General features: G+C 31.1%; 1 protein-coding gene across 6 annotated transcripts in view; it reads right to left on the bottom strand.

The window, feature by feature from the left end:
* Nucleotides 1–24,861, bottom strand: part of ClpX (Caseinolytic protease chaperone subunit) — a 67,427-nt gene that overhangs the window by 13,983 nt on the left and 28,583 nt on the right. For all 6 annotated transcript variants that reach the window (XR_015039407.1, XR_015039406.1, XM_035351255.2 and 3 more), the window contains exons 5-9: nt 17,101–17,275; nt 16,799–16,981; nt 15,266–15,430; nt 11,816–11,904; nt 554–718 (exon numbers count right to left, since the gene is read on the bottom strand). Coding sequence is in view for 4 of the 6 variants with exons in the window: in XM_035351255.2 (XP_035207146.1) it covers nt 554–718; nt 11,816–11,904; nt 15,266–15,430; nt 16,799–16,981; nt 17,101–17,275 (777 nt within the window). In the remaining 2 variants the exon portion in view is untranslated. The remainder of the gene's footprint in view (nt 1–553; nt 719–11,815; nt 11,905–15,265; nt 15,431–16,798; nt 16,982–17,100; nt 17,276–24,861) is intronic.

The raw sequence follows: 24,861 nt of genomic DNA, 5'->3' as shown, positions 1-24,861 counted from the left end.
TGGAAGTTGATCTGTCAGCACTATCCTCATCTTCAGGGCAGATGTTTTTATTTTATTCGGCTTATAATTCCTCACTAAATGTAGTATTTCATCTCGATGTACTCCGATATAATTTAAATCAATTTCCTCGTCATTATAAATATCACGAATACGCATCAAATAGTTTTCTGGTTGCAATTTTCTAATTTTGACTATAATGTATGCTTTACGCATGCACGTGTTGAAAGAAATGTTTAATAAAGTAAACAAATAAATATTATGCTTTTTTTTTTTGTAAATTTTGATACCCTTTAGATCATAATTGCTTTTTATTTCATAAATTACGGTTTCATATTTTTAATTTTATAATTTCTGCATGCCATCTTACCAGATTTAAACTGATGATCTATAATTCGGAAAAACCAATAATCCAGAATCACCGAAGTCCCGACGAGTCCGGATTAAAGACTTTTGACTGTATATATTATTTATTTATTTTATCATCAATATTTCTTGCATGTACTTTTCTTTTCATTCTGAATATTACAGCTTATTTTTTTTCCAGGTAACTTACCTTTTCATTTTTTCTTCTGCTAACTATTCTATCAAGACCATTAAAAGCTCCCGAGGCAACAAATAATATATTTGTGGTGTCAACAACAACTGTCTCACCACGTAATTTCCTTGAATTTCTCTCAGGGACATTAACTAGAGCCCCTTCTAACATTTTCAACATTCCCTAAAAAATATTTTTTAAAAAAAAGTCAATTAAATAAAATTTTTCATTTGCAGAAAAGTGTTATTCCTGAGAATCTATCACATTTTTTTATATTTGAGTGTACAGATCTGATAGATTCTCAGTAATAATATACAGGTGATCCTCAACTTAAGAAGAGTTGCTTTTATGATGGCCAAAAAGTAACACTAAAAATTCTCTCATTTAAGTTTACCACCAGCATATACATCCATGCATTGTTTTCATATGGGCAATGAATGCGATCATTAAAACATTTTTGCTAAGTCTACAAAATGCACTATATGACCTTTGTCCATGCTCTTTTTTATTATTTGCTTATTATCATTACGTTGTACAGTTCTCTGGAGCTGTAAAAAATTTTATAAAAGCTACAATGGAAATTATGCAATTATTGGGAAAAAATATGATGTTCATAAATATAGCCAAAATATTGGAATTCTGTAGAAAGAAATCTCAGAATGCATGGAGAAATCTGAAAAAGGTTATTGCCACAGAAAACACTGAATTTAATTTTAACTGAGGATATCATATAATGTGCATATATCTTAGAACAAAAATTGGTTTAAAAAAATAGCTGAAATAGTATGTACACTGAATTTGACATCAGTAGAAAAATGTGAAGAAAGATTACCTGATGCATTTTCTAAATTAAATCAAGGAGTTCATCAAAATATAGGTCAAAACACGGATCATTTTTACACAGCTGAAAAGCATATTAAAGAAGTTGGATACTATCATGAAGTACATGAAGAAAAAAGAGGGAAAACGTGCAACATAAACACATTTTCTATTAAAGAAACTGCTTCTGGTTCCCATAAATCATTCAAATAAATAATAATTACTAAACTGTTAATTAAAAATATTGTTTATATGTTTCTGTTCATGTTTAGTTAATTTAGAGTAAAAGCATGTACTGATTTCATATATATATAGTATATATGTGTATACATACACACACAGATACAAATAAATTGTTTATAAATGTTTTATAGATTTATTAATTGCATGTAAATAAAAGCCTAATATACAAAAATAGTAATGAAGATATCAATAATAAAATAAATACCTGCCTTATATCAGAATCAACTATCAGCTTATGATGGGACAGCTGGAACAACAGTAGTTGCAAATCAAGTACCACCCGTATTTCAATGAATATATTACAGTGTAATGAGATTGTGTTCATGAAAATTAAGTCATTTTAATTTCTATAAAACATAATTATCATATTGTACATTGTATGTATATGCAAATATAGCCTAAATTTTGAATGAAAAACATGTTTCTAAAAGAAATTTACATATTCTATTCCCATTCAATTGGGGGCACTTGTCAACTTCACAAAAAATAAAGTTTGTCTAAGGATAAGATGTGAAATTCTTACAACTGAGAACTAAAATTAAAAAGTGTTTTTGTCATACATAATATATTTACATACTCTAACTTTTATGAAATGTATTCCATTCTAGTAATATTTGTCACAATATAACAATGATATTTCCCCATTCTTGTAGTTATTACCCATATCTAATAATAATATTTTACAAAGGTATAAAAATTGGTTTTATAAAATTTATTTGTATATTTTTTCTATTATACAATGCTTTCTATAAGTAATGGATTATACCACATATTTCCTTCAAACTGGCAATCCTCCTGTTCAAAACAGAAAATTCCTGATTTTTTTCATCATATTTCGTGATTGCATGGGAAAATCTTCAATATCTCGAGTTTGCATTTGTTTTAATTTCAATTATTTCTTTAAATGCAAATAAAGAAGAAATGTTGAGGAAATGGAAATGCTAAGAACATTTTGATGATAAATTCTTAATAAAAAAAATAATAAATAAAAATAGAAAATAAAAAAATAAATAAATAAATAAAACCTAGGGTGGATAACATTGTCATGTTTTAATAAAATTTAAATTGTGCAAATTTTATTTTTTCTTCAAATGAATTTCAGAACAATTTTTCTGGTTAACTTTAACATGATCTGAAATGTTTTAATATATTATAAAAATATGTAGAATTTATGGAAACAATTTAATAGGTATATATTAAATTTTGGTTTAAATCTGTAAATGGCACATTATTATCTCCACAATTATATGTGCCCATTAATTATTAAATTCATTTTCACATTGTTTAAAAGCTGTGTTTTTTATAAACTTGTTTTATCTATTAGGTTTCTATTAATATTAAAAATATTACAAAATCGAATGAAATTAGCCCAAACTATAACTTAATATTTAATATGTTATTAATTTTTATTTTACATAAAATCATATGAAATGAGGACTATTTTTTTTTCAAGGCCTGATCAGTCATAAAATGAAAACCACAGTGAAAAATCAAAATTTATTTTATTTAGAATATTCAGGTACACCTGTCAGCTACTTCTCTACATAGTCGCCACTCCACAGACATTTGTCATAATGTGGTACCAACTTTCCAATACAGTTGTCATAGAAGGCAGCCACCTGTGCTTTCAGCCAATTCTTTATGCTAGTCTGCAGCTCGTTGTCTGAGTTCAATGTCTGTCCTCTTACCTAGCATTTCATGTGACCAAAGAGATAGTAATGGGAGGGAGCTAAATCCGGGCTGTATGGTTGGTGAACAAACACGTCCCTCGAAAATACTGCAAGAGCATCTTTGTTGTAGTGGCAGTGTACAGCTATGTATTTTCATGAAAAAGAAGAATACCTAATGACTCTTGAACGTCAATGAAGGGCAGTTCAGAATAAGTGCAGAGGATAACATTCCTCTGCACTTATTCTGAACTGCCCTTCATTGACGTTCAAGAGTAATGTTGTACAAGGCTGCAGTAATGGTTGTGCCATGTTCCATGAATTCACCGAAGAGATTACCTTTTTGACCACAGAACACGTAGTCATACACTTTCCGCTAGAGATGCTTCATTTGAACTTCTTTGGCTTACTCGGAAAATGAGTATGCATCCACTGTTTGGACTGCTCTTTTATTTTGAAACAGACCCATGTCTCATTCCTTGTGACGATTTTGTTCAAAAAATCTTCTCCTCCATCATCGTAGTGCTGAAGAAATGTTAAGACATCACCTGTTCGCTCTGTTTTGTGATGGTCAGACAGCATCTTCGGAACACATCCCGCACAGAGTTTGCAATACTGGACACGGCACATATGTATAGAGAATTGACTATGAAATTTCAAGAATCAAATCACTCAACATAGAAATTGTGAACCGATGATTTTCTCAAATCACCTAATCCACTCACTTAACAAGATCATCAACTGACATTCGCTTCTTTCGCTGCCTGCCTGCATCATGAATATGTGTATATACTGCTTCAAAATTCCTGCACCATTGCTGCACTTATAAAAGTTTTTCTGTGCACAAACTACTCATTCACCAATTAATTACTTTTGGTTGTACTGCACCCCTCAGCATGCATAAATTCAATGACAGCACGCACTTCACACTTGGTGGAAGAGACTATTGTTTATTATTGAAGAGACTATTGTTTGCTCACTACGCGCTCACAATTAACAACCGAGTCCTGATGCAACCGACAAACATACTATATAGAGACATTGCGTCACATCTGTGCACAGCATCATCAGATTTTCACCAGAGTTTTCATTTCGCAACCAATTGAACCTTGAAAAAATATAGTCCTCATATCTAGTATAAAAAACTGAATTATGCACTTTAAATTAATTTTTTCAATTTGGAAATCCTCTTAACCCTTTGTTGCTCAGTGTTCTACTACATGGAACACCCAACTTGAATCGCTTCTGAAACCATTAAAGTCAACCGTAAATGGATAAAAATGCCTTTATAATATACTTTAAACTTTTCTTCTCAATTAATAGATAACATCCTATCAGAAGGAGATGCAGAATTTTCACCTATGATGTGTATTAAAACCCACTTATTTTCAAATAATTTTCTCTATTTTTTTTATACCCCCAAAAAAAAAAATTGTTTGAAAAAAAATTTTTTTGTTTAATTTTAAAGGCTGTACTCTATATTATTTGCTCTCTATTTTTTTTAATTTTTCATACAAAAATCAAGCACAGAATCATCAAATAAAACAGGGTGTTCCATCAGCGGGAACACTGCGCCTTTAGTGATCTCATGCTATTACACATCAGAACATCTGTTCTTAGGAAAAAAACCATCTGTTGTATACGTTTTCTGTTGTTTGGGGGATAATGAATTCAAAGAAAGCAGTATTGAGGGTGAAGTGTGATTCGTGCTATGAAATCTCATCAACCTTTCAGTAGCTCGAGTCATCCTTTCAGAAGTTCGAGTCATCACAAAACAAGTTTTGTGTGCAAAACCTGCAAAGTTGGTTTGTTCTTCTATCACAAAGGTGTGACACACTTTGAACAATTTCATGAAGCTAAGAAATCAAAACATTTGTAATTATATATATATATTTTTTATATATAGGACTTCATGCAAATAAAATATATGCATGAAAAATGGTTAACTAAAACTTCTCAGCATCCAAAAGAAGTAATTAATAAATTTCCTTTTACAAAGTTATGAGATGTTTCTTATTTGAAACGTCTTTCACTATATTTAAAATGATGTAAATATTAACTTGTAACTTTTGGAAAATCTAAATATGGCATTCTAACTTTTCTGAACTCCAACATACTGCTCTTGTAGACATTAAGTCTAGCCACCTCTGTAATATGCAAACAACATTTCTGATCCAATGCAGAACTGAAGACTTTAAAAGTATAGTAACTTGATTCAATAAGAAACTGGCAATTGTATGTAACTGAATAATAAATCAACTCATATACAACATTTTGCTTTTATATAATAGTAAGGACTGTTTACTTTTTTTTAGCATCAGCAGTAACTAGCCTAGCCAACTTTTGCTATGTATCTCTGTGATTTAACACCCTCAAAATAATTATATTTTAGCAAATATGTTTTTATTCTTTCTAAAACAGTATCCATCGTTCTACACTGCATTAGAAAACGATTCACTAATGCAATATGAAATTATCAATGTTAAAAAGCACTTCCCAGAAAAGCATGATGAAAGTTTTAATTAAATATAATTACTGATTTCATGCAAAACTCCTTTACAAATTTTTTTAAATAAAGAATGTGTTTTTCACATAACTTATATTATTCTAAATACTTGAAATGCATGGAGATAACACTTTTATACAGTCAAAAGTCGTTAATCCAGACCGGCGATTCCGGTTTATCAATTTTTTCGGATTATAGATCATCAGTTTAAATCTGGTAAGATGGCATGCAGAAATTATAAAATTAAAAATATGAAACCGTAATTTATGAAATAAAGAACAATTATGATCTAAAGGGTATCAAAATTTACAAAAAAAAAAAAAAGCTTAGTATTTATTTGTTTACTTTATTAAACATTTCTTTCAACGTAAATTGTTTCGTTTTTTATGTGATAATACATTCTCTTTAATTTTATAAACAGACATAATTTCTTGTTCAATTACAAAGTTCCGCTGTTTAAATCCTATAATTGCTGTGTCGAGAATACCGACTAATTTGTCAAACGAAATTTTTTCGTTTTCAATAACCTCTGTTACTTTCTTCGCTATCGGAAGCGAATTATAATGAGGAGGCATTTGATTTAAATCATACCAAAGATGAAGTACATCGAGATGAAATACTACATTTAGTAAGGAATTACAAGCCAAATAAAATAAAAAATCTGCCCTGAAGATAAGGATAGAGCTGACAGATCAACTTCCAATTCATTGCACACCGCGGCGTTAAAGATAAACAAATTTTAGATAAACAAACGTTAAAATTTAGATAAACAAAGGATATGCCTTTATCCATTTTTTGCAGCAATTCCACTTTTTGTTAATGGACAGCAAAACATGCTTTCGCTTTGCAGATCCTTTGGCAGCTCCAGTATCGGAAATTCTATTTGACATAATCGAAAGTTCAAGCTCACTTTTATAAAATTGCTCTAACAGTCTGCAAAAAATAATAAGCCGAATCCAATTTGAACATTAAGGAACACCGCAATCTGCAACAATAACTGAATTAGATAATTTTAGCTTAGCTTATACCGTCCGTTATACATTAAACGCGCATTCGTAAACGTATTTTGCACACGCGCACACTCATATTCGCAGCCGTAAAGGTCTTACGCACGTCAACTAGACGCATGCGCAAAAATTTTGTAGCCTTAAGGTCCTGATTATAGATCATTCCGGATTATGGGTGTCCGAATTAACGACTTTTGACTGTCTAGCATACATGTAATAAGATGACTTGGAGTAAGCTGTAACAGACTGGCAATGGTTCTCTGTATCATATCCTGGGGAGACTTTACTGCGTAAATAGATGACAGTTGATGGAAAGACTTGTAGACAAATATGGCCAAATTAAACACCACTTTTATTAGTGGATACAAACTAATTATCAAAACCATATTCTTACGAAATGTACAGGCGCGGTAGGATGGCTTCTCTGCAAAGCAGTTTTAAGGTTGCCATAAAGTGGCAAAGGAAGGCAGGATTTACCATTTGGCGATATACGATGGATGGATGGAGAACCTTCTGGAACGAATTCTTATCGGTTTAGCCCAGAATTTTCTCGAACACAAGCCAAAAGCTAAATCCTGCTGGTCCGCAGTCCGTTAGTGTCTCAGAGTGTGCCTCATCGAGAGGGCGAGTGGGTGTGCCTCGTCGAGAGGGCAAGAGTGTGTATTGAATTGGTGTCTCATCTAGCGAGTCAATCTCTGTGGAGTCGATCGAGTTGACAGCCGGGCAGCGAGTGCCGAGTGGGTCGTCTAGTTCACCAAAGGAATCTCTTAGTGTTTCGGGGTTAGTGCATCGTCGAGAGAGCATGTTGAGCTTCGGGAATGACTGAACCGAAGAGTCGGGAGCTGGACTCGTGTGTCGTCGAGTGCATCGCGAGTTGTATTGTGGAGAGTCTCGAGAGTACATGGAGTTCCGAAAACCACCGAGCAGAGTCAGGAGCTGTACTCTGGTGCTTTGCAGGAAGCTGTCTCCCCTGTTATTGCCTGACAGTGTGAAGGCTGTGTCGCTGAACGTATCAGTGTGTTTATAATAGTTCGAAGACTGTAAAAGTGATTTTGAAGCTGTCCTGATTAATATTGTCTAAATAAAGCGTGTTTCGATACTTCATCAAGTAGTGTCGTCGTTATTCACTCCAAATCTATGAACCCCGTACGACCATGAAGGAAGAAAATAACGTAACAACTGGTATCAGAAAAGAAAAATTGCAACAATTGGTTTCAGAAGTGGGATTCGAACCCACACCCACAAAAGTGGACTGTGAATGAATGTCAGTGACCCGCCTGAAGAAAAAAAAAGCCATGGAGGAAACGAAGACGTTGATGAACTTCTTAGCCGAGATGAGGGCTGAGATGAAAGCCAGACAGGAAGAGATAATTGCCAGATATCAAGAGATGAGAGCTGAAATGAAAGCTGGATATCAAGAGATGAAGGCTGAGTTGAAAGCCGGCCTGGAAGAGATCAAAGCCGGACTGAAGGAGATGAAAGTCACACTGGAAGAGAAGAACGCCAGACAAAAAGAAATAAATGTCGGCCATGAATAGGTGCAAAAGCAACTCCCACAGATGAAAGTGGAGCTTACAGAAGAAACTAGAGCCATAAAAGATGATGTGGAAATGTCTGAAGTATCAAAGGATGAAGAAATGAAGGAAGTAGCTAATGAACTGTCTGAGGAAGATCAAGAAATGAAGGATGAAACATTTAACGGGATTAAAGGAAAAGAATGAAAACATGAAGAAATAAAAGACGGGAAAGAAGCTTTTGATTCTCAAGTGCCTGAAGTGGAAGAAAATGAAAATGCGACTGTTAAGTTCGTCAAAACTGATAGTGAAGTTATGAAGTCGCAGTTAGCGAGTATTGAACCATCTGAAAATGCATGTGATGCAGAAATAAAAGAGAATGTGCAGCTTAAGCAGTGCACTCCAATATTCCAAGAAAATTCACCCACCTCACAAACTGGGTGTATGCCTCATAGTGCAGATTTTGCAGACAAGGACTTGATTCTAAACTTGGATACTTCTGCTTGTAAAGGATCGGATTCTATTCATGACCCTGGTGCAAACATCGGAACTGGTTTTCAGGAAATAGAAGTAAATAAGCATGTACGATCTGCTAATGATACCGAGGTGAACTAAATGCATGCTGCAAATGATCTACAGAGTGGTGTACGAATTGTTTTAGATTTGCCTGTGGATGAAAAGCCTGAAAGAACTGAATCTTCGGACTGTGATATGCAAAACAGAAATACATCTGAGAACTGCAGTGGAAAAGTAGTTGACCCGGGTATATTTTAATGAAAAGACTGAGACTAAAATTTATTCTTAACTTTAATTTGTATAATTTAAAATTGTGATGTGTTTAATTTGTGTATCTAACTTGCAAATAGTGTAAATATTTATTTCTTTAGTTATGTTACTTGTTTGTTTTATTATGTTTTGTTTGTATCGAATTTGGTTTCTGACCAAGAGTTGTACTCCCCGGGACATGCAGTCCTTGGGAGGGGGCAGTGTTACGAAATGTACAGGTGCGATAGCTCCCCGCAAAGCAGTTTTAGGGTTGCCATAAAGTTGCAAGGGAATGCAGGGTTGCCAAATTTGGAGAGAAATCGCCCATTTTGGCGACAGAATTGGCGATATACCATGAACGGATGGAGAATCTTCTGGAAAGAATTCTTACCAGTTTAGCCCAGAATGTTCTCTAACACAAGCTGAAAGCTATATAAACCCTGCTGTTCCGCAGTCAATTAGTGTCTCAGAGTGTGCCTCGTCGAGAGGGCGAGTGGGTGTATCGAGTTGGTGTCTCGTCTAGCGAGTCAATTCCTGCGGAGTCGATCGAGTTGACAGCCGGGCAGCGAATGACGAGTGGGTTGTCTTGTTCACCGAAGAAGTTACTTAGTGTTTCGCGGTTAGTGCATCATCGAGAGAGCGTGTTGAGCTCTGGGAATGACTGAACCAAAGAGTCGGGAGCTGGACTCATGTGTCGTCGAGTGCATCGCGAGTTGTATCGTGGAGAGTCTCGAGAGTACGTGGAGTTCCGAAAATGACCGAGCAAAGTCAAAGGCTGTACTCTGGTGATTTGCAGGAAGCTGTCTCCACCGTTATTACCTGACGGTGTGAAGGCTGTGTCACTGAACATGTCACTGCGCTTATAATAGTTCGACGACTGTAAAAGTGATTTTGGAGGTGCTCTGATTAATATTGTCTAAATAAAGCGTGTTTTGATACTTCATCAAGTAGTGTCGTCGTTATTCACTCCAAATCCACATGAACACAACAATATTTTTCATCACACATGACCATGGGCACAATACGCATCCCACAATTTTATATAGAGTATATAGCATTTTAGATAATGACATAATTAGTAGCACAACAAAGCAAATGGATTGAAAAAGCATCTTCACTGCAGGAGATTTGAATCTAAAATGTGTGCAATTATACAATACGGAGATTCACCAAGAAGAGGTTTCGGTTTAGGTTAGAAAGATTTCAGTTCTTGAAATTGTGAGTTTAGGTTCCGAATCAGTTGCATTATCAGCATTAAGTAAGCCATACAAGATGGACTGATCTAGAAATGATGCAGTCCAGAAAAGTTATAATTTTTAGAATAAAGAGGGGAAATTATGGGGTTAATTTTGCTTTACATATTTTTTATCTTACATATATATATATATATATATCAGTAAAGACATAAAGTAAGAAATTTAGAACCAATTCTTCGCAAAGACCAAAAATTGAAATTCATAAGTAATAAATTTCATAAAATCCTATAAATGTAAAAAAGAATTAAATAAATTTTAAATCTAAAATACTTCAAACAAGTAATACCCTAATTCAAAAAATCAATAAAATTTAAATAAAGAATAAAAAAGAAAAGGAATTAAATCAACTTTATTGCCATCTCGTTAGAAGGAGGAATATTAAAATCAATTGAATTCTCTCTTCCATAAAAAATCCTTGCTTTTCTATATCCAGAATTAGCCGATGAACCATTCCAATATGTTTTAATTATAATAGTTCACTCGAAAATTCTGGCCCCTCTCCAAAGGAAAAAACAAAATAAATTCTAATCAAATTTTTACCTTTAAACAAAGAGAACTCTCTTCAAAGAATTGCAAACATAAGTGAAATAATAAAATACTACAATGAAAAATTCAAATCAAAATTTTATTTCTAAATAAAGAGAACTTATCAAAAGAATTGAAAACATAAGTGTGAAAGTTTTATAATTTCACTTATATACTCACACTATTATAATTAAAATACACTGGAATGATTCATCGGCTAATTCTGGATACAGAAAAGCAAGAATTTTTTTATGGAAGAGAAAATTCAATTGATTTCAATGTTCCTTTTCCTGATGAAGTGGCATTGAAGTTGATTGAATTCCTGTTCTTTTTTAATCTTTAAATTTCGATGACTTTTTCCCTATTAGAATATTACTTGTTTGAAGTATTTTAGTCTTAACATTTATAGAATTTTATGAAATTTATTACTTATGAATTTCAATTTTTGGTCTTTGTGAAAATTTGGTTCTAAATTTCTTACTTTGTATATATACATATATAGTACTCTACTTTGGTTCTAAATACCTTCCTTTCACGAAACTATTTGGCCTAACATAATCTGTCAATTTGGCATCACCATTATTACTTGAATAAAAGACAGAACACCATCATATTTATTAATTATTGTTCATTGAACGGGAATTGGTTTGTTCCCCTTGAAAAGTCAACTAATTTCCGATCAATAGCAATAATTACTTGCTTTTAATTTAATTTCTTTTTCAAAGTCTTAAATTTTGTTATTCATGATTTACTTCAAATCCCCGTAAAACATTCTTTACAAATTACATTCAAGTTACTTTAAAAGAATTTTCGGAATTAAATTTCCAACCTATGGGTTCACTCTTTTTAGATACTTCTACTAAAATTAATATTAGGAGATAATATAATCAATATATATATATATATATATATATATATATATATTAATTTGAAAAACAAATTTTATTCTTCAAGAAATTCCTTAAAAGTTTTATTTACCTGCTGAACACCTTCTCCACCTACATCTCGTAACTGATGGATACCAGGAACTGCTCCAATCTTATCAACCTCATCAAGAAAAACAATACCTTTAAGATGAGAATTTTGTATATATTATAATCATTAATTTAAAAAAAATTCTATACAACATATTCAAAACTAAAAAAAAAAATTATTAAAAAATTACTAATAAAACATTTTATTAAACATACAACATTTATTTGTCACAACTTTAAAGACAGTCAACCTTAAAATTTTGAGAATTCTGGGCAAAGATCCAAAAGGTTGTTTGCTTCACAGCATTACTGACTAATATTTCTAATATGTCATGTGAAATTATATAAATGCATTTTTAGATGATGAGTGCTTATTTTTTAATATTGTTTTTTATTAATAAAACAAAAATAATATGTGAATTATTAATTTCTATTTCTTTTTCTCCAAAATAAAAAATGATAAACTTTATAAATTTTAGACACTTTTTCCCGCCACCTAATGCCACGATAAATACAAAACAAACAAGTAAACAAATAGTATGTGATCTTGGCAATATATATTTTTTTGACATATTGCAAATTATAAATGAAGGAACTTTAAAATTTCTAGACCCCTTCCTCTCTTTTTTTACATGTGTTAATGCCTTACATTTCATCATGCTATATATCTATAATTAAGAGAGTTAATAACTTCCATAGTTTATGAATGAACTTCTGTTCATGAATAATTCTGTTTAAGAAAATGTGAAGTTATTCTCACTTATTTTGTAGCTACTTTAACATATTATTTTTCATGATTTTGATTTGCTGACACACATTTTTTAGATATTAAATTCAAATTCTTGATTTTAGCTCTCTGAGCTGCCAAGGTTCTTGGATACATTCATACATAGTTATACTTAAACACCTATTTGCCAGGTTTAGATAATAATATATTATTCTTTGCTTTTGAAACTTTTGTTCCTCAAAATTATATCTGCCGCCCAGATGGTATAGTGGCCAGAAGAGCCGGCTGCAATACTAAAAGGCCCGGGTTCAAATTCCGGAGAAGGCATGATTTAAATGTTTGTCCCTCTGTAAAAGACAAAGGCGGCCCACCTATTAGGTACCTCCATAATAGTGGTCATCACTTCTAGCCTTAGTTGTGGCCAAGCCGAAGTTGACTGACAGCTTGCCATTTGGGGGGGGGGGTAAATTATATCTAGATCAGTAAAGAAAACATTTTATATAACCAGGTGATGACAACAAATTCGATGACTGGATAAAAGCAATCAAAACATTTGAAGGGTTAATATGGTATATGATCCTGGTACAATATGGTATACTTTAAAGGATTTTCTTTTGTCAAAGAAATGCATTTCTCATGCATCATAGCTATTTTTAAAATGTTCAATTTTTTTTTTTTTTTTTTTAAGCATTTCTTCCTATTAAAAATTCTTCTTTCTTCCTCTTTCTTATAAAATGGCAATATTATGATTAAAATGGAAAATTATTAAATTAGAATTAAGAGTTCATCATGAACTTGTTAACTGAAGAACACAAAAATGGCCAGAATTAACATAAATTAGAAATTTTACTAGTGAAATTGTCATGAAGTAAAAATTAGATTCAAACTTAAAAGGAAATAACTGCAAAACTGCTTGTACAATTAAAAAAAAGGGGGGTATCCATTTAAAAAAAAATGTATAAAATTCATCTATAGAGAAGTTAAGGAAAAAAAAAGCATGCTATTCAAATTAAAAAAAAAAAAAAAAAAGAGAAAGTCTTAATTTTATTACAAAAAAGGCACATTATCACAATGCTGTATATAAAATAAGCAAAATACATCTGTCATTCCTTTGAAACATTAAAAAAAAAGAAAATGCAATTTATATTTTGTTGATCAGTCAACAAGAACAAGAGATATCAAACTGCCTTCTCCCTTTCCTTCTGTGGAAGAAACATGATACATTAAGCATTGAAAATATGAGAATGCAGCGAAATGATGCATTTATAGTAAATATGACTAAGAAAAAAGGTGTGGGACTTGAACTCATTTACATCAGAGAATAGGAATTTTTTAGAAGTGTCTAGTATTAATAAAACTAGTATCAAATCATTATCCATTAAAATTTTTAACTATACATCTTTTAATAAAGTAAAATGCTTTTCTTTGTTTAAAGGACTGACCTCTATAATTTAAATGCGAAGTACAACGGTATTTCCATGTTACATTATTAAGGCTTCCAAAAACAAATATAATTATTTCATTCTGTGATAGTGTTATTATATGGAGAACTGTTTACCGCAGGTTATTATGGGAATAAATTTAAATCATTTCTGAATGCACTATGAAAAGCAAGACATTGTAAAAAAGTTTTAGAGAATATTAAAACTAATGCCAAAGTTGGAAAAGATAGGAAGAGATTAACTTATCCGTTATAAAATTATTTACATACGCACAGTCTCATAGTGTCCAGTAATCTCATAGTAACATATATATGTATATATTGTTAAACTATTCCTTTATAATTTAGAAGCAATAAATATATTTGAACTTATGTAAAACATCACTGTTCAAAGCTAATTATTAATTTAAAAAAAGGATATTTTATGAATAAATGTTTGTAAAAAAATTGCATTAATATAATGAATAGTGACTGCCTTTCACATCTTATGTTAACAGTATTGCTTCATGTATTTCCTACCAGTTTTTTAGCACCAGATTCTGGAAATATGAAATTTTTCTCTTTCTGAATATATTTATAGAATGAGCTCCCCTAAATTTTAGAATGGATTTATCTATGTTATGAATTTGTTCCTCTTAATAACAAAATCCTCCAAAACTATCTGCTAAGGTCACGCCAAACTTTTCTTTTCTAAGCGGTGACTTTATGCCAGCCTAATAAAAGAACCAACCAATCACAGCAAAGCAAACACAAACTGACATTTACTCTATTTTTAACTTTTCTAAGTTAAAAATAGAGTAATAACATTAAGTCATAATAAAAGAACCAACCAATCACAGCAAAGCAAATGCAAACTGACATTTAGTCTATTTTTCACAAAGTCATCTGCACACTGACCTTCTCTAATTATGGATGATTTGAGGCCTAAGGAATATCGGAGAAAAAAATATGAATGAGCAAGATTCAAGTTACAAGGAAGTAGTAATGAAGATATCTCATAAAAGTATGTGAATATTACTATGTATTACTATGTAATATGCTTAGAATATGTGCCAATGGATAAGACACATATTCTAATCATATTAAAATGCATAACATTATTGTTTAAATTGTACATTACAAAAAGTATCTAAACTTTCATAAAATACTAAAACCATCATAGGAATCCCATGACTCCAAATAACATACTTAAAGAAATGCAGTTGCATGCTAAAGAAAACTGGTATATTACCAATAAACAAGATAACAAATTACAGTAATATTAAGGAAACATTAACTCAGCATACCTTGCTGAGCCTTATCTATGTTATAATTAGCATCCTGAAGCAATTTTGCAATTACAGACTCAATATCTTCACCAACATAACCAGCCTGCGTCAACGTCGTGCAGTCACAAATAGCAAAAGGCACGTCTAAACATCGAGCTATTGTCTGAGCCAGTAGAGTTTTTCCTGAAAATAAAATTATTAAACTATTAAATATTTCTTTACATGTTATATATATAACTAAAATTTATTATCAATATTAGAAATTTACTAAACACTTCAAATTACATGCTTTTCATAAATACTAAAAATAAATAGCATATAGTCATACCAGTTTTAATTGGCTATTAGAGTGGTCAAAAGTCAAGATGACATTTGAGGTAATTATTTTGATTATGTCTCAGCTTCTCAATCACATCACCAAAAAGGTAAATAAGCAATCTCCTATGGAAAAGCATAATGGTACTCTGGTACTTTAGACAAACCATGGGAGCTAAACTTCCTACCCAAAAGAAAACTTGCATTAAAAAATTAAAATACCTTGTTACTGTGTGTAAAGGTGTTCTCTCAACTATTCTATAGAATGACATCCCTTACTTGTTTGACAAGTTATAAAAACGAAAATACAATCTTTTTTTCTAACTAGCAACAACATTCTAGTTACGAAAAATTTAAATGACACACTACATATATACTATACAATATGCTGAAGAATTTAAAACTCTACATATACAAATGTATTAAAAGATGATTTCCTTATTTCATAAATTGGACAGAAAAGGCCAAAAGAATATATACATAACACCGAATATACAGGTTTTGGCTATAGAAAAAAAAAAGTAAAAAAAGCAGGCTGTCAAAAAGTATCAGATGCCTCTATTTCAGATCGAACTACTGATCTTTCCAAGATGTTTTAATCAAAGAAGCAATTATAAACAAACATAAAAAAGTGTAAATTTTGCATTTCGAATCCAAGAACAAAAATATCATTATCTGTGAAATATCTACAGAATATCATTATCTGTGAAAACAAAGCTAAAGAACTCTGTACGGAAGCACATAATGTGGGCCTTAATAACTACAACAGTGCTACAAATGTTCATAAAAATTAGCAGTTGGGTGCATTACAAAGTTTAACATATTTTAAATTACATCAATTACCTATACCATTAAAATAAATTAAAGATTTACATTACTGACATAGGCATTTTTGTTTTTAAATCAATCTGTTTATTATATGATTCAATTATCAATGGACAAATAAATTAAAACTCTTATGTTATATTAAATGGCAACATGCTAAAAAATGCTTAATTATTTGCCAAGCTGTATGGAAGACAAATTAAAGACCTTATGTTTCACACAATGCAACAACTGCCAAGCTGCATAGATGATAAATAGTATAACAATATAATGAAACTTAGTGAACCAAAAATTTGGACAGACTCCTGAATTTTCTGATATCAAAAGCAAGAAAATTAGGAAAGTAAATGAAGTAAAATTTTCCTTCATGATACAAAACTATGGACTATAAATGATTAAAAATATATTCACCTGATCCTGTAGGTCCTAAAAGAAGAATATTGCTCTTTTCTAGCCTTAAATCATGAGTTTGAGCATCCAGTATATCAGATCCTCTGTTACTTTTAATATCACTATCTTGACTAATTTGTTGCTGTTGGAAATTTGATACTCCAAGTGGACTTTGCTGTGATATTCCAGAAATGTGTAGGGGATCTAAATGAAAAAAAAAATACACACATTTACAATTTAGATTAAAAAGACAGGGCAGAAAATGTCTTTTGACCAAAATTTTACAATTTAAACTGAAATCAAATATAAATAATTAAATTCACCTCTAATATTAAAACTTGGGGCTTGATTTTCAGAAATAGCAACATCATGTCTAGTTACAGAGCTTGTATGAGGCATATTATTATATATTCTTTTATAATGGTTATAAACAGCAACAGAAAGAACTTTCTTTGCATAATCTTGTCCAACAACATGTTTGTCCAAGTATTCAAATATCTAAAACATTATATGAACAACAAAATAATATTAGTATTTTATCAAAAAACATTTAACATTAAATTCCCTAGTAAAAATTGTTTCATTTATAAAAATACAAGCTTTCCCTTTTCTTTCTTTTTTTTTTTTTTTAATAATTATATACATATCACTAACACTAAGCTACAAACATTTTTACAGCTAATAAAATGAGACTATTAATAAAACAAGAAACCTGAGATGAATGTTAAAATGCAAAGCCACTTTTCTGTTAACAAGGTGCCAGTTGGTAAAGCACCATGTGTGGTAATATATTTATATTGCATCACGAACACTTGTGCAATGACACAGCATACATATATGTAGATGTAAAATATAAAACCAGAAATAAAATTACTAAACTTATTTGCAGTCAATTGGTAATACATCTCTAAATTCATAAATTTTAATTAAACATATCCCCGTTTCAAAGCATAACACTTCACTATGTCATTCTGCTGCATGTTACATCACTTTTTCCCTGCAACCTCTGTGCACTGCAACATCTTTAGCCCAGTTGGATTAACACAATGGCTTTCCCCACTCTTAATAAGACCAAAGTGAGTAAACATTTTCTTCCCTTTTCTTACATGCTGTGTAGCCTGAATAAACCATGTATCTTGCCTCCTTCTTCACTGTCTGAAATATAAACTATGTACATTCTTCAACACAATCAAGCCAATTTTGGGATCAAATGCTTGCCTCAATTAAGCCCCGTTTACAAAAGCAAATTCGGCCGGTAGCGAAAACCAGTTCTTCCAATGTGTCCCAATCACATGGCAAACAAGCATTAACTGCCTCACCGAATTGGATGCAGAACTTGGTAGAATATTCCTACCTCTCTGCAGCAGGGCAAGTGGGGAGATTTCCCATACTGCACTACATGGCTGACGAGCAACTGACTAATCGCTGGACTGCCAGTGGAATAATCGTGTTGATATATATCTGGGAATGCGATATCGTCGAAAAAAATTAGATGGAACCGTACGAAATATGGACATATGTAAACAAGTACAGACAAGGTTATCTGATGCTGAGTATTGCAGAAATACCGTTCAAATTAAGACTAAAGACGCGCATATCATCCCCAACAAGACAAGGTACCTTTTTAATGTTTTTTTTATTTATTAAGTACTTTCATCTACTTTTCCTGAATATTATTAAATGGTTTTGTAAGACAAGATGATTTTAAGCTGAAAAAAAATTAGTCCAAAGGGGCAATTTGCCCTGAAGAAACATTAATTTCGTTTTAGCATTTTGCATTGAAAACTATAAACCGCGAATCACTTTTCAAATTGTTACCATCAAATATTATCTCCTTGTATTATATTTAAAGAAATTAAATAACGAAAATTCTGCATAAATGTATGTATGTTTCTCGCATTGTAGTAAAACAATGGTACCTAGAGCCATCCAATTTTGAATAATTTGTGTTTCCACCTGAATATGGGCATCTGGAAGCACATATTTGGAATTTGTTTTATTAACTCCTCCATATTTTGTAAAACTTTCAGGAATTTTTGATTAACAAACTCAATGATTTCAAATCGAGCAATGGCAACACTTCACGAAAAATAACATCTTTATCTCCAGCGCGCGAGACTGTGTATAAGAAATTCTAGAGATATGCTCATTTTAAAATTATTTTGCCATATTGCTATTGAACTGAATTTTAGGGTTAATTGCAAAGAACATAATGTTTAATAAATAAAGGTAACACACAAAATGTTAAAAAAACACCCTTTTGGGTGTAATGTAAAATCTAAAAGCTTTCAAATTTTTTTAGTCCAAATGGGCAATTTGTCCAGAAGAAGTATTAATTTCATTTTGGCATTTTGGGTTGGTTCACTATAAATGTTTGTTCACCTTTCAAATTGTTGCTGCCAAATATTAGAGATCTGTATTATGGTAGAAACTGCACGAATATTTGTATGCCTGTAGAATCTGCATGTATTATGTATTGCGAGAAACAAACAATGTATGTATGTTTCTCGCAATGTGATAAAACAACGGTACCTACAGCTATTAAAATGTGAATAACGTAATCTTTCATAGAATATGAGCATGTGCAAGCCCTAATTAGAATTTGAAACTTGCTTTATTACCGATTTCATATTTTCTAACATTTCACCGAATTTTTGATTAAAAAACTAAACGATTTCAACGCGAGTAATGGCAACACTGTACGAAAAAAAAACATTTTTATCTCCAGCGCACGAGGCTCTATATTGGAAATTCTAAAGATATGCTCATTTTGCGATATTGCTGTTGTCTTCTCTCCCAGTTTTCAATGTTTTCCCCCAAATTTTCTTATTGTACTTATTAGAGAGTTCTTAATAACTTTAAGGATCAATTTTGCAATTAATGAATTAGTTTCTGAGAAAAAATAAAAACATATATTTATGTAAAATCTTTGAAACAAATATGATCTCATTCCCATTTTCACTTCAAATAAATTTCCTTTTCAGTATTTTGAAAAACCCATCATTGTTTCTATAAAGTATATAATTTTAAATAAGCAGTAAAAATATTAAATAATTTAGGCTATATCTATATAAGTTTTAGGACATTAAATAAAAGGATTTATCAAAAAAATGCAAACTGATAAAATGCACTTTAAAGAATATAAACGGTCTAAATTTTCATTAAATCATTTCAAATTTCTGAAAATTTATTACTGAATTTCAAATACATATATATATAAAAAATAAAACCTAGTGCTATTCAATTGGTTAATATGAACATAAATTACAAGCTTTTATTTAAAAACATCGTAAAACACATTCAAAACAATTTTAATGCATGAATTAATTATAATATATTTTCTAAAATGTTTATAATTAATGTAAATAATATTAATTTGTCGTCTTATTCATTTTTTCAAAAAGCAAAGTTTGAAATTTTAAAAGCCAGAAAACATTTTATTTAAAACCATTCAGCAGTATACGTGATTTTTTTTCTTCTTTTAACCATTTGGTCTCGTATATAAATTGCATTTTAAATTAATTTAGGTGCCTTTTAATTAATTAAAGAGTTAAAACTTCAACAGCTTCAATAGTTAACAATGCCAAAAAAGTTGTGAGCAAACGTTAGAAATCCTTCAATCCGATTCGCATTTGTGACATCATTCACTGCTGCCAGTGGCTTAATGGTTAAAGGATGGATGGAAGATGATGTGCATCTGAACCAGTCTTGAAGGCAAAACTGCTTCGTATCCCCGTTTCTCCCTAATACAAACAATAGCTGCACGAAAGAGCGTTGCATGTGAGCGGGGCTTTATTAACAGCTACAATTAGACTGCATTTAAAAAATATGAAGAATCCTACATAGAGGCATGCAGTATGTTAAAATGCTTTACACGCATGATTTAATTTCTGGGACTGTTAATGTAGCAAGGGCCTTACATTTAAGTAAGGACATCATCTCTTCATTCTTAGCGAGGCCAGCACATTGAATCCGTTTGCGGTTCAAATTTAACTCTTAATGCAAACTATGTGGGAAAAGGGCATTGAATGAGACGAGAGTGTTCCCTTTGATACAGAATTTATATTTCAGGAATGGTTAAAAGAAGTTGAAAAAAAATAAAATTTTTTGAAATTCCCAGGCAATATACTTCAGTGATCTGTGTTGGAAATTTTTAGAAGTTCACCATTTTCTGATGCCAGCCTCAAGTATTATGGCACTGTAGCGTAAATGTAAAACAAGTTTCATGATGTCAAAATCCCCTTTAGCTCCAATAAAAAAGGTAACAATTCCTTGGCTTGAACCTTTGGGAACATTACTTTCTGCAAGATTAGGTTTGTATCTGAAATCAATATTTCCGCTGTTGGACCAATTCCCAAATTTGCATCCACTAGATCAAGTGACCTGCCAGCCAGTGGAAAAAATTTGTTAGAAGTTGTGTTAGAGATCAAGGAAAAAGCTAATTTAAACAATTGGTACTTTTGCAATGGGAAAGACAACCCCCTCTGATAAACTCATGAGGGCTAAGTAATGCTGAGGCTCTAATTAATGGTGTTTGGTTTTCTGGGGAATCTTGGTTTTCAGACATATACATTCAATGTCACATAACTAAAATGAATACCGAAGCTGACTTGCAAAATGTTAGTAAGGAATGAAAATGAAACATATGTGGAATCTACCAAACCGTTACTAAACCTTGAACTGTCTGGAATTGGCATTAAAAGCAAGAATCAATCTGAAATGTGCTGGATTTGGTGACATGCTTGAAAACCCGTTGATAGCAATTATAAGCAATAATATGCAAAATTTATGATGATGAAATCACAGAATGCAAATATAGTTTGGTCAAATTTATTTCCAGCTAAGCTAAACCCAATTACTAGTAGCTCTAACAAGAGATTTTCATTTTCTTAACAGTGTTCAGTTAAAAGACTTGCATTTAAATATTTAGTTCAATATGCTACAATACCTTAATCCAGTAATTTTTCTGTTTGGGGATCTGAAAATATCTTACATAATAGTAAAATTAATGCAAGTGGCACTAATGAAAGTTTACACAGAAGGCATGGTATGTGATGTACTGATAAGTCAAAACGAATGCCCCAATTTCATAGGTGCACTGGGCAAAATGTAATAAATGTATTCATTAAAGATGTACATACATGCAGAGGTAAAATAAGGAAGTTTTAAATAGTTGCCAATAGATGACACTGGAAGGCCAGCAGCATTTCTGAGAAAACAAAATGGGCAGAAAATCAGTGCCTTCATAAAATGGTGACACAATAGCAAAATGTGTTTTGTATACTTGAATTTCATCTTAGCAAGTCTACTGTCATTGTTCAGCACCAGTTCCGAACAAAATACAGATAGCGTCAGAACATAAGGCAATCCGTTATTACAAGACAAGACTCAACTCCAAGATGTTAACTGTGCTGAACGTATTTTTAGGAGCTTCTAAAACCAGAAAATTAAACTGTGTAAAAAATACTAGTCCAAGGTGAAAAAATTTTACATCATTTTAAAGCCCTCAAAAAAATACACAAGAGGATATCATCTACAGGAATGTACGACCAAGGACTGAATAGATATTGTCATCCAAAATCATCAAGTTTGTAAGTTGTTAAAATTTAACAATGCTGTGTTAAACTAATATTACAATGACTTCAGTCAGATCTTTAAAACAGCTGTGAAACACAACATATTGCATCAAAGATTATACCATCAGATAGAGAAAATTTTTCTCTTTCAGAATATATAATTTTTATATAAATATATATAATACTTTATAAAATATTGTATTTTTATTAATATGTTTGTTAATTCATAGAAAACCATTGTTAACATATCAATTTTAATATAGCACATGCAATAAATGCTTTATAAAAATTGAAAATCTGTTTATTAAACTATTTCACATTATCTTTTTACTTCCTTGTACGAAGTAAAAAGGAAGTATTGTAATCGCGAAAAGTTTCAGGCAGCATATTTCAACGAAAATATCAATTTTGACCGCTATCGAATGCAATTTAACGATGTTTTTGCATGATATCTGTACGTAAGGACAGAATAAAAGACTTTTCCTCCAAAAAAATTCTAAAACTGCTTTAAAATAAATTCTGAAGAGAATTTTTCATGGCGTCTGTACGTACGTATCTCGCATAATTCAAAAACGAGTAGCTTCAGAACGTTGAAATTTTGTATATAGGACTACTATAACATGTAAATGTGCACCTCGTATTTTGGTTGCAATCGGCCGCGCCAAACGTATATAAATATATTTATATATATATCCACTCTGTTACCTGGTTCAGTGATCACAGTTTCTTTACTCTTATATGTTTGTAAATTGTACATTTTTTGCTTTAAAAAGGATTGAATTATGTTGTTCTTATCTTCTGGTTAAGAAATATTATTAATTATCTTTAGTAAATCTTTATGCAATATTTTTAGAATTATCAACAATTTTAAGGTTGTTTAAGTGCCGCTAAACAACAAATAAGGTTTTTGATGGCGGCCATTGCTTGTTTACATTTGACACAGCAGAAAAATGGATTTGTTGCCAATCTAGAGAACGTAGCTTCGCAACAACAAAGATAACACCTTTATTTATTATTGCGAATTAAATCATGCTTAATCCTTTCTAGAATTTTTTCGAGGAAATAAGTGAAAGATTTACTTTGTAATTTTTTATACAGATATTTTGTGTTTTTATGTATTTTTGCCTTGTCGCGAAATGAGAACTGAATTTATTGAATGAGAAATACTCAATCGTTGTGAAAAACTGTTTCTTTTTTATTTTGTTTGCTTAATTTCTTTTATACATTGTTCTAACTTTATTATAATTAACAGAATAAAGTTATTGAACAGAACAAGTGGTAGCGATTAGATAATTCTTTAAATGATATAAATTTTGTGCACTCTGAGTTATAATATGAACGAAATATAATACTGTTAAGTGAACCTAGCGCCAGAATGTCGCTATAAACAAATAGAGTGAATTTTAAAGAATGCATTTATTCTATTGTGGTTTATGCGCTTTCGGCGAAGTAGATTTAATTCAATCCAATAAGTTTAAACGAAATGCAAGAAAAAATGTGTATAATTTAATATTCCGTACAAGAAAGTCATGTGGTGTACACATCAGATTTTTTATAATACTGAAAGATAAAATGATACAGATAACTCAACTTTCCTCATGTAATTTAACATAACATAAAGATTAAAAATAAATGATAATTTAATATCCTTAATCCTTATATTTTTACAGTAATTGAAACTTTTGGTATTTAATATGTATTAATATAAAGTAGATATTTATAGTCTTTTTAAATTAATAAATAAATAAAATATTTCTCAATTTAACTTGTAGAGTTATTTTAAAATATAAAATAAAATAAATAAGATTTACATTATCTTCAACCTATAACGCAAAATTCTAGATCATCAAGTTTAACATCACTTCATACCTATCATTCAACTGAACCAACAGATTTTCTTCAACGTCTTAATATTTCAAAGATTTGCAATACTAATACTAATTCACAAAGCACGATTAATAAAACTGATAATATGGATAAAAAAATCCAAAACACTTATGAGGAATGCATTTCGTTACTACAAACTATAATATCTGGCAAAAAAGGTCTCTCTAAAAATTTATATCTAAAAATTAAATCTTTGATTGATTTTATAAAAGATACAAAACTTGATGAAAAAAAACACATTTGTCTTCACCTTCATTTGAAGATAATGAAATAAACAATTCTAATGATATTAGTCATCATATCAATTCTAAGAGATATATGGATTCAGGAACTTCACCTATAAGCTGTGAAACAAGAAAATTCTGTGACGACGTAGCTCTATCACCAATCAGCTCCAACTATGGAAATGAAAACAATTTACATGACATTTCTTCACACAATCAAAGAATTTCAACATCAAATCAAGCAACTCCTCTCCATAAAATTATATCCAGGATTACTTATTTGGTAATATAATCTGCATATTGTTCCACCCATAGGTTACAACAATATACAGATTATACCACCAAATAAGGAAACTGGTATTTATTGTCAAAATACCAGTAATGCAGATATATCTCA

The sequence above is a fragment of the Stegodyphus dumicola genome, chromosome 2 (genome assembly GCF_044657685.1).
Source record: "Stegodyphus dumicola isolate Sdum_Otavi_A_Nest chromosome 2, ASM4465768v1".
Taxonomy (NCBI): Eukaryota; Metazoa; Arthropoda; class Arachnida; order Araneae; family Eresidae; genus Stegodyphus; species Stegodyphus dumicola.
This window is presented reverse-complemented; position numbering and strand designations above follow the sequence as displayed.